We start from the raw sequence: 11315 nt of genomic DNA, 5'->3' as shown, positions 1-11315 counted from the left end.
GAGGTTATGATCACACTTTAAAGATAAAAACGTAGAAGCACGAAGACGTCCTTTGTCCAATAGGACAAAGGCAGTAGGTGGTGGAAGTTGAATTTGACCCCAGATGTGTAATTCCAGAGCCCAAGTGCTTCACCCACCTCAGCGTGGTGCCTCTAGAGAAAAACAGGTAAGCGCACATTGAGAAGCAAGTGCCTTTCCGTTGTGTTTAAGTTCTTTGATTTTTACGATGGAAATTCATAGAGACATTGATTCTGTGCCTGCCCCCGCGGGTGGGGGAAAACTCGGGTGGGGGAGGGGAGGTAGAGAAAGCCCCACAGAAGAGGAAGAGGCCCAGGAGGGAAGACTGGCAGGAGGCTGGCGGGCCAGGGGGCTGGCTTTGTTCTCAGAGACCACGGAAGTCCAGGTGGGCTGAGGGAGGCTAGCGGTGGAAGGACAGAGGTCTGGGAGGGGCAGAGGGATGGGGACAGGCGCGAGGGACCGCGGCAGGGACTCGGGGGCCTGGGAGTGGGGGCTCGGGGCTCGGGGAGGCGATTGGCGGCAGGATAGAGGTCTGGGAGGGGCAGAGGGATGGGGACAGTCGCCAGGGGCCGCGGCAGGGACTCCGGGGGACTGGGAGTCGGGGGTCGGGGTTAGTCTTGGCTTTTTGCCCTCTCCTGCAAAACCGGCTGCTCCGGTTTCTGTCGGTTTGCCGCCAGGTGGACAGGGTTAGCTCTCGGGAGCGATGGCAGTTCCACAGTTGGTCTGTGTGGAAGAATCCACTTTGACCACTTTTTCTTCCGTTCTTGTGGAAGTTGTGGAAGAGGCCTGGGGCTGAGGACAGGCCAGGGCGGCGGGAGAGGCGGACGGGTGGCTTCGCTGGATCCCGGCGCGCTCTCGGACCTTCCACATCACCAGCTGCAGGCAGGCGGTTGCGTCCTGGCCGGAGTCGTGCCCGTCCTGGCTGTCCTGGATGATCTGTCCTAGGTAGTCGGCCGAGAGATTCCTTAGGGAGCGCTTGTAGGGGAGACCCAGGTAGTGCGGGAAGAGCACCGCCGTGTCCACCACGGTGCTGTGGATCAGCTTCAAGGCTAGCAGGTCGCTCTCCAGGCTGTGCCCGATGAGGATGGTTTGGGCGCTGAAAAAGCTCAGCAGGATGGCTTGGACTTTCGGCAACGTGATGCTGGTCTGGGCGACGTCGGCCTCGGTCACGCCGGAAAACCTGGTGTTGTAGTCCACGATCTCGTTGTCCGGCTTGACGAAGGTGTCGTACACCACCCGCATGTCGGCGTCCACCACGGTGACACGGGTCAGCTCTAGGCCGTGCGTGGTGTAGCACATCTCACAGTCCAAGGCGTAGATTCCTGGATAAGCGTCTCTGGAAAACTCTTTCTTGAAGGTCTTCACGAAGCCATCCAGGCTCTCCTTGCGGCCGTCCCGCACGTGCTGCTTTGCCACCTGGCAGCCCACGGAGCCAGGAGCAGCTGCACAGCAGGTGTACTGGGTAAGCCGGCCTCCAGCCACTTGGCTGGAGCGGACCCGCCCCCAGTGGTAATAACACACCTGGTCGCGTACACAGCGGCCCGAAGAGGACACCAGGTACTCCGTGCCACAACGGCAGCAGACCCTGCGAGAGGAGTCGCCGGGCCCCTTCCCCTGGGCAGTGAAGACCAGGGCGCCTCCGGGCCGCTCCGGGTGCGGGAAGGGGTAGCCGTTCTCCTTGAGCTGCTCCCGAGTGAGCAGGAAGTCCTGGAGGCGGCTGTACAGAGCGGCGCTGAGGCCGGGCATGGAGCTGGGGGTGAGGCCCTTCAGTCTCTTGAGGGTGCTCAGGACCACATTCAGGTAGACGTTCTTATTGGGGCTGCGGTCGTAGGCCACCTTCTCCTCGTTGAGCGCCTTCTCCTTTGCCTCCTGCTCGGAGGCGCAGAACTGGAGACACTCTTTGGTGAGCAGTTGGAGATAGCCTCGGCGGATGACGCTGGGGACTCGGCACCCAGACTTTCGGAGGATGATGGGTTTCTTCCAACTCCGTAAGGATGGACGACGGACGATTCGCTTAGAGCTGTTGGTGGTGGAGGTCTTGTGTGCCATCCCTGACCCGTTGGGCGTCTTCCATGGCTGTCTGCCGACCTCGGAGCCATTGGAGCGTTGGCGGCTGCTGGCCGCCAGGGTTCTCTTGGCATCTGTGGGACCTGTGGCCAAGCAAGGGCTGGGAAAGTGGGCGATCCTCTTCCTCTCCCTGGGGGCTGAGATGCGGACTGCGGGGGGCCTCTCTGTCAGCCTTGGGGCGGCTGGCAGCCGGCAGGCCGATCCCCTCTGCGCAGGGAAGTACGACGCCTCCGTCACCATCTTGGGCCACTCTGGGGCCACCGCCGGACCGCTATTCTGAGGCTCCGCCTGGATCCCCACAAGCGCTGAGGCCTGGTTGTACATCTGGGGCACCCAGAGCCCGAAGTTCCGGGCAGGCTGATGAGAGGGCGGTGGGAGCTCTGGAGCCTCGAGGGCCAGCTCCTCGGCCACCTTCTTAGCTTCTGGATATCCGGGTGGGAACCAGCAGGGAGCTGTGGCTCTCAACATCTTGCTGCCTTCTGGAGCACCGGCCCGGCTCTGCTGCTCTCCCAACTCGCGGCTTCTTAGTGTGTCATTTCTCATTGAAGATTCGCACTGGAGACATGGATTTAGAGAGGCCTGATGGTTCATTCTCTCCTGGAGCCCGGTTGGAAGTTGCCTGACTGCTTCAGACATTGTAATTGGTTGGTCTGTGTGGAAGAATCCACTTTGACTCTCACCATACACACTCCTGGGAAGTCAGGTAGTGCAGGGGACAGAGCAGGGGCTCTGCAGCCAGGCTGCCTGCACCTGACTTGTAGCTAGGATACCTCGGATAAACTGCTTAACGCTTGTGCTTGAGTTTCCTCATCTGTAAAATGGGGATGAGAACGCTATCTCTCTCACAACTATTATGAGGACTAACTGAGTTAATAGGTGCAAAGTACCAAGTACAAAATAAACAAGCCACGAGCACTCCACACAGTCAGGAGCATTTGGCACAGGTGAAGACGCATGGTTTCTTTCGGTATAAAATTCAGCTTTATTTACCTAGCCATTGGGTTGTTCCAAGGATTAAGGATACAGTGTTCACGAATTCCCATGATAAGCTATTATAAGAAGGAAACATAGTTAACATGAATGGAACACCTATTATGTGCGATTGTTTCAAGGCTTGCCATGTGTTGCTTCATTCATTCCTCACCATGAGGTTATGATCATACTTTAAAGATAAAAACGTAGAAGCACGAAGACGTCCTTTGTCCAATAGGACAAAGGCAGTAGGTGGTGCAAGTTGAATTTGACCCCAGATGTGTAATTCCAGAGCCCAAGTGCTTCACCCACCTCACCGTGGTGCCTCTAGAGAAAAACAGGTAAGCGCACATTGAGCAGCAAGTGCCTTTCCGTTGTTTTAAGTTCTTTGATTTTTACGATGGAAATTCATAGAGACATTGATTCTGTGCCTGCCCCCGCGGGTGGGGGAAAACTCGGGTGGGGGAGGAGAGGTAGAGAAAGCCCCACAGAAGAGGAAGAGGCCCAGGAGGGAAGACTGGCAGGAGGTTGGCGGGCCAGGGGGCTGGCTTTGTTCTCAGAGACCACGGAAGTCCAGGTGGGCTGAGGGAGGCTAGCGGTGGAAGGACAGAGGTCTGGGAGGGGCAGAGGGATGGGGACAGGCGCGAGGGACCGCGGCAGGGACTCGGGGGCCTGGGAGTGGGGCCTCGGGGCTCTGGGAGGCGATGGGCAGAAGGATAGAGGTCTGGGAGGGGCAGAGGGATGGGGACAGTCGCGAAGGGCCGCGGCAGGGAAGGTACGGCTTGTTTTAAGAAGAGATGAGAAGATGTTGAAGATGCATCCTGCTGTGGCTCTGAAAACCACTGTGCCCAGATCAGCTTGCACCTGGGAGCCAGAGGTTGTAGTGAGCCACCATCATGCCACTGCACTCCGGCCCGGGTGACGTGAGGGAAGCTGTGTCAACAACAACAACAACAACAACAAACAACAAAAGAAAGACACACATACCCAATGGAATGCTATTAAAAAACAAAAAGAAGGGAAACATGTCATCTGCAACACGAATGAGCCTAGAGGATGTTGTACTGCCTGAAATGAAGCAGAGGCTGGGTATGGTGGCTCATGCCTCTAATCCCAGTTCCTTGGGATGTCAAGACAGGTGGAGGACTTGATCCCAGGAGTTCGGGATCAACCTGGGCAACATGGTGAAACCCCATCTCTAGAAAAAATACAACAATTAGCCAGGTGTGGTGTTGGACGCCTGTGGTAATAGCTACTCAGGAGGCTAAAGTGGGAGGATCTCTTGACCGCGGGAGGTGGAAGCCGAGGTGAGCCGTGTTTGTGTCACTGTACTCCAGCCTGGGTGACAGAGTGAGAGCCTGTCTGGAAAGATGAAGAAATACGTACTAAAGTTGTAAAGAGCAAGCACAGAAAGACAAATGCCGCATGATCTCAGTTCTACGTGGAATCTAAAAAAGTTGAACTCGTGGTTGTAGAGAGCAGAATGGTGGCTTACCGAGGCAGGGGCCGGGGAGGGATTGGGGAGATGTTAGTCAAATAATACAAAACTTCAGATGGGCATAGTTCTAGAGATCTATTGAACGGCATGACAACTACACTTAATAACTAAGCATCGTATACTTGAAAATTGCTGTAAGTGTAGATCGTAAACATGTTCTCATCACAATAAAATATGTGTGTGAGGAAATGAGTATGCTAATTAGCTGGATTTTGTCATTCCACAATGTATACGTATATGAAACCTCCTGTTGAACGCCATAAACAGATGTAATTTTTATTTTCAACTTAAAATTAAAATTTAAAATTTAAGTAAATTACGAAAATTTAAAGAAGTAACGCACAACAACAACCAAGACCTTTATTTATGAAATCTCCACAGAATAAGTCTACGTTGTAAAGGAAAATCAAATTCCAGCAACGGTAAAATCAATCAGAAATGCCCTACTTCAGCGCTTTCCTCAATTTGTCTGACAGAGTGGAAATCCACTTCTTCACTAAGTCATTGTTCTGGAACAGGGTGTGTTTGTATGTATGTGAGGGGGGGCTCACATATGCAAATTAAATTCACGGTAATGTAAGCATTCAACTTATCAGTTTACTTTAGTTAGGTACACATACACACACACGCACACCGCCCTCCCCACCGCCCACCCCCCACCCACCGCAAGCACACACAGACGCATAAAATCAGCCACTCCACCAACACTGGCTACTTAGTGTCTCATCTCTCATTGAAGATTCGCACTGGAGACAGGGATTTAGAGAGGCCTGATGGTTCATTCTCTCCTGGAGCGCGGTTGGAAGTTGCCTGACTGCTTCAGACATTGTAATTGGTTGGTCTGTGTGGAAGAATCCACTTTGACTCTCACCATACGCACTCCTGGGAAGTCAGGTAGTGCAGGGGACAGAGCAGGGGCTCTGCAGCCAGGCTGCCTGCACCTGACTTGTAGCTAGGACACCTCGGATAAACTGCTTAACGCTTGTGCTTGAGTTTCCTCATCTGTAAAATGGGGATGAGAACGCTATCTCTCTCACAACTATGATGAGGACTAAATGGGTTAATAGGTGCAAAGTAGGAAATACAAAATAAACAAGCCACCAGCGCTCCTCACAGTCAGGAGAATTTGACGCAGGTGAAGACGCATGGTTTCTTTAGGTATAAAATTAAGCTTTATTTACCTAGCCATTGGGTTGTTCCAAGGATTAAGGATACAGTGTTCCCGAATTCCCATGATAAGCTATTATAAGAAGGAAACATAGTTAACATGAATGGAATACCTACTATGTGCGATTGTTTCAAGGCTTGCCATGTGTTGCTTCATTCATTCCTCACCGTTAGGTTATGATCACACTTTAAAGATAAAAACGTCGAAGCATGAAGACGTCCTTTGTCCAATAGGACAAAGGCAGTAGGTGGTGGAAGTTGAATTTGACCCCAGATATGTAATTCCAGAGCCCTAGTGGTTCACCCACCTCACCGTGGTGCCTCTAGAGAAAAAAAGGTAACCGCACATTGAGCAGCAAGTGCCTTTCCGTTGTTTTTAAGTTCTTTGATTTTTACGGTGGAAATTCATAGAGACATTGATTCTGTGCCTGCCCCCGAATGTGGGGGAAAACTCGGGTGGGGGAGGGGAGGTAGAGAAAGCCCCCACAGAAGAGGAAGAGGCCCAGGAGGGAAGACTGGCAGGAGGCTGGAGGGCCGGGGGCTGGCTTTGTTCTCAGAGACCACGGAAGTCCAGGTGGGCTGCGGGAGGCTAGCGGTGGAAGGACAGAGGTCTGGGAGGGGCAGAGGGATGGGGACAGGCGCGAGGGACCGCGGCAGGGACTCGGGGGCCTGGGAGTGGGGGCTCGGGGCTCGGGGAGGCGATTGGCGGAAGGATAGAGGTCTGGGAGGGGCAGAGGGATGGGGACAGTCGCGAGGGGCCGCGGCAGGGACTCCGGGGGACTGGGAGTCGGGGGTCGGGGTTAGTCTTGGCTTTTTGCCCACTCCTGCAAAACCGGCTGCTCCGGTTTCTGTCGGTTTGCCGCCAGGTGGACAGGGTTAGCTCTCGGGAGCGATGGCAGTTCCACAGTTGGTCTGTGTGGAAGAATCCACTTTGACCACTTTTTCTTCCGTTCTTGTGGAAGTTGTGGAAGAGGCCTGGGGCTGAGGACAGGCCAGGGCGGCGGGAGAGGCGGACGGGTGGCTTCGCTGGATCCCGGCGCGCTCTCGGACCTTCCACATCACCAGCTGCAGGCAGGCGGTTGCGTCCTGGCCGGAGTCGTGCCCGTCCTGGCTGTCCTGGATGATCTGTCCTAGGTAGTCGGCCGAGAGATTCCTTAGGGAGCGCTTGTAAGGGAGACCCAGGTAGTGCGGGAAGAGCACCGCCGTGTCCACCACGGTGCTGTGGATCAGCTTCAGGGCCAGCAGGTCGCTCTCCAGGCTGTGCCCGATGAGGATGGTTTGGGCGCTGAAAAAGCTCAGCAGGATGGCTTGGACTTTCGGCAACGTGATGCTGGTCTGGGCGACGTCGGCCTCGGTCACGCCGGAAAACCTGGTGTTGTAGTCCACGATCTCGTTGTCGGGCTTGACGAAGGTGTCGTACACCACCCGCATGTCGGCGTCCACCACGGTGACACGGGTCAGCTCTAGGCCGTGCGTGGTGTAGCACATCTCACAGTCCAAGGCGTAGATTCCTGGATAAGCGTCTCTGGAAAACTCTTTCTTGAAGGTCTTCACGAAGCCATCCAGGCTCTCCTTGCGGCCGTCCCGCACGTGCTGCTTTGCCACCTGGCAGCCCACGGAGCCAGGAGCAGCTGCACAGCAGGTGTACTGGGTAAGCCGGCCTCCAGCCACTTGGCTGGAGCGGACCCGCCCCCAGTGGTAATAACACACCTGGTCGCGTACACAGCGGCCCGAAGAGGACACCAGGTACTCGGTGCCACAACGGCAGCAGACCCTGCGAGAGGAGTCGCCGGGCCCCTTCCCCTGGGCAGTGAAGACCAGGGCGCCTCCGGGCCGCTCCGGGTGCGGGAAGGGGTAGCCGTTCTCCTTGAGCTGCTCGCGAGTGAGCAGGAAGTCCTGGAGGCGGCTGTACAGAGCGGCCCTGCTGAGGCCGGGCATGGAGCTGGGGGTGAGGCCCTTCAGTCTCTTGAGGGTGCTCAGGACCACATTCAGGTAGACGTTCTTATTGGGGCTGCGGTCGTAGGCCACCTTCTCCTCGTTGAGCGCCTTCTCCTTTGCCTCCTGCTCGGAGGCGCAGAACTGGAGACACTCTTTGGTGAGCAGTTGGAGATAGCCTCGGCGGATGACGCTGGGGACTCGGCACCCAGACTTTCGGAGGATGATGGGTTTCTTCCAACTCCGTAAGGATGGACGACGGACGATTCGCTTAGAGCTGTTGGTGGTGGAGGTCTTGTGTGCCATCCCTGACCCGTTGGGCGTCTTCCATGGCTGTCTGCCGACCTCGGAGCCATTGGAGCGTTGGCGGCTGCTGGCCGCCAGGGTTCTCTTGGCATCTGTGGGACCTGTGGCCAAGCAAGGGCTGGGAAAGTGGGCGATCCTCTTCCTCTCCCTGGGGGCTGAGATGCGGACTGCGGGGGGCCTCTCTGTCAGCCTTGGGGCGGCTGGCAGCCGGCAGGCCGATCCCCTCTGCGCAGGGAAGTACGACGCCTCCGTCACCATCTTGGGCCACTCTGGGGCCACCGCCGGACCGCTATTCTGAGGCTCCGCCTGGATCCCCACAAGCGCTGAGGCCTGGTTGTACATCTGGGGCACCCAGAGCCCGAAGTTCCGGGCAGGCTGATGAGAGGGCAGTGGGAGCTCTGGAGCCTCGAGGGCCAGCTCCTCGGCCACCTTCTTAGCTTCTGGATATCCGGGTGGGAACCAGCAGGGAGCTGTGGCTCTCAACATCTTGCTGCCTTCTGGAGCACCGGCCTGGCTCTGCTGCTCTCCCGACTCGCGGCTTCAATGAGTGCCGCGGCCGCCGCGCCTCGCCTTTATATAGGCACAGAGCAGAGTGGGTGGGACTTCCCCTTGATTAGATTGGCACTTCAATCCAATCACACTAAACCTAATTAATCTTCCACCACGCTGCACCTTGGGAACGCCTCAGAGGGTCTGCTGATGGAATCAACTGGAACTCCTGGTTCCAGCTACCCTTGGGGCCAGGTTGCTTTTCCTGAGTCAGTTAACTGTCCCTGCCAAGCAGTCCTATCACGGCTACTGGTTCTGGGCTACATAGGAGTAAACTGAGCTTCAGGGAGGTTGGTCAACTTGCTCTGGCCCACACAGCACACCACTGCAGCCAGGAGTGGGCCAGCAGTCTGCTGCGTGCTGGAGGACGGTACCTCTCTGGGGTTGCCTTTCCCTGCTCTGTGCACTCCTCCACTGTGGGCAATTTGAGCACAGGAAGCGGACAGCATCCGCTTCTCTCCGAGGACAAGGCCAACGTTCAACACAGGGGGTCTTCAAAAAGTTGACGCAACATGGACACTGTGAAAAAACTCTGCATGGATTTCAATTGTTTTGCACTAAAACAAGCTTATACCAACTGGTTATAACCTTTGTGAACCAGATCCACTCTGAGGCACTAAGAAGGATGACACACCCACTGAAAAGGACTCCTATCAGAGCAACACGAATTCCGCTAAAAGTGCAGCAAAAGCAAACACCAAATTCACGGTGAAGCTTGGGTGGAGGAATGAAGAGTTCATTGATGTTTGATGTAAAGGTTATAAGGACAGTCCCCCAATGAAATCAGTTGTTTACATATGTATAGCTTGTTTTTATGAGAGGAGCTTTCAGTGAACATTTCAAACCTGAGGAGTCACGATCTTGAGTCATGTCTTCAACGAATTGTAACCCAAAAATGGAACCTTGCTTTACCAATATGATCCTGAAGACAAAGCATCATCAAGGCGATGGCTTTCAAGAGGATGTTGTGTTCCCCTCAAATGATAAACGAGCTAGTCGAAATCCACCATCATGGGACCAGTGTTTTGGGACACTCAAGGTATTTTTTCTTGTTGACTTCCTGAAGGGCCAAACGTCTGCTTATTAGAAGAATGTTCTGAGAAACTTAGACAAAGCTTTAGCAGAACAATGCTGAGAAAATCTCACCAGAGTCCTTTTTCAGCACCACAAAGCTCTGCTCATTCCTTTCATTAAACAAGGGCAATTTTTTCAGTTTCAATGGGCTATCATTAGGAATTCACCTTACAGCCTGATTTCACTCCTTCTAACTTCTTTTTGTTTCCTAATTATAAAAAGTCTCCTTTCCTTGCTTGGAAGGATGAGAGATGGGATGGTCCTGTTCTCTCCCAGGCCAGAGTGGTCAGACTTGAGTTTCCTTTCTCCTCACTCTTCTCTTCCTTGAGGGAGCTGCTGTGCCAGACAGACCTTGTCCTCTGTCTTGACACTGGCAGACACTTTTAAGATTCTCACCAGCATTCCTCCATGGGGTCAAAGTCGATGGACTTATTTCTTCAGGGTTCAGTGGTCCACATCCCTACCCGCACCTTGGCCAGTTCAGGGTGTGGTACAGGAGTGGGAAATTGGGTGGCTCAGAGCCTACTTCTTCAGCCTGGGGGTATCCTGGGAAGAACCCTTGTCCACTGAGCAGGTCTTCATCTCCACCAACTTCCCCAGTGGGACATTTCTGGCACCCCTTCTTGTTCAGCAGCTTATGGGGGCCAGGTGGACCTCTACTAGTAACCAGCCTTAAGCCCTTTCCCCGTTTCACTTATTTTTACAACTGCCTAGGTAACTTTTGAACCTCATTATCCAGAACAGCAAAGGGACAAGGGGTGAGAAGAGTGGCAGTCTGGGTTTGCAGCATAGTGCCACCTTAGAGGAGTTGTGCAGTCTTCGGTTGTGTGAAACTTCACCTGGCTGATTTGTGGGAATCCCTCCACAAATTCCCAAAATTTTGTAGGTTTTGCCTTCCAATATTCATTTTTACAATGTTGAGTGCTTTAAATGACTTTAAATCACTAAGCACGAAGAGTGCTATGCTGGAAAGTGGTGATATGGATGGTAGGGACTCCTTGGAGTAGACGAGTAAAGTTTTACTATTATAACTAGAAGGCTAATAAAAAAGGAACTGAACATTATCCACAATAAAAGAAGCACAGACTCACAAAACCCCATACCAACTACACTAAAATGGAAATCATTCTATTTGGAAATACAACTTAATTGGAAAACGTTAAGTAATCTCATCAAACAATTTTTTTAGTGGGTGGCAGGGCTGTGGAGGGAAAACAGCAATGATTCTGGCACCTACTTAACTTTATTCCATTAAATTCACCCAACAAGCCTCCAGAGAAGATAGTACTGCTTTGATATTACAAAGGGAAAAACAGGTATGGCATCTCTTAAAAGCACGATATTCTAGGATTGGAATAACTTTAAATCCACAGATAAATTTCTGAGGGATTTTTGCCATAAGGTACCTTCCACCTTACTGTAAACAACATCTTAAATTTGTCTGCAATGCAAATGGATTATGTGCATGCAACAGGAAAAAGTACAGTATGAGAAGCTCTTGCTTAATAGTTCATTGTGACCACTAGTGAAAAGTGTGGGGTCTCATCACTTTTTCCTCTGTGTTTTGCCTGTTGGTTTCTCCACACTGTCAGGAGCATTTCACCAACTCGCTGTGGCTCAGTGCCCGCTACGCAGCCTGTTGGGGAAATCAGTGAGTATAGAAGACCTGCCTCTGGTGTGTCAGGAAGTTGTGCCTGCTGGCCACTCTGACTTGCGATCTTCTCCCTCA

The 11315-nt window shown here is 53.4% G+C and overlaps 2 protein-coding genes across 2 annotated transcripts; both read right to left on the bottom strand.

Annotated features, from left to right (window-relative positions):
- Positions 1–418: 418 nt before the first annotated feature.
- Positions 419–2592, bottom strand: LOC104659436 (exonuclease GOR). The gene is given in 2 exon segments (XM_010359514.2): positions 419–658; positions 661–2592. Coding segments are annotated over 2 exon segments (2133 nt in total). The 5' UTR covers positions 2554–2592.
- Positions 2593–6311: 3719 nt separating this feature from the next.
- On the bottom strand, positions 6312–8894 carry LOC115899601 (exonuclease GOR-like). Its single transcript, XM_030937495.1, is given in 2 exon segments — positions 6312–6551; positions 6554–8894. Coding segments are annotated over 2 exon segments (2136 nt in total). The 5' UTR covers positions 8450–8894.
- Between the last annotated feature and the right edge of the window lie 2421 nt (positions 8895–11315).

Source organism: Rhinopithecus roxellana, chromosome 9, assembly GCF_007565055.1.
Source record: "Rhinopithecus roxellana isolate Shanxi Qingling chromosome 9, ASM756505v1, whole genome shotgun sequence".
NCBI classification, from domain to species: domain Eukaryota; kingdom Metazoa; phylum Chordata; class Mammalia; order Primates; family Cercopithecidae; genus Rhinopithecus; species Rhinopithecus roxellana.
Note: the sequence above shows the minus strand (reverse complement) of the source record. Positions and strands in the feature narration are given on the sequence as shown.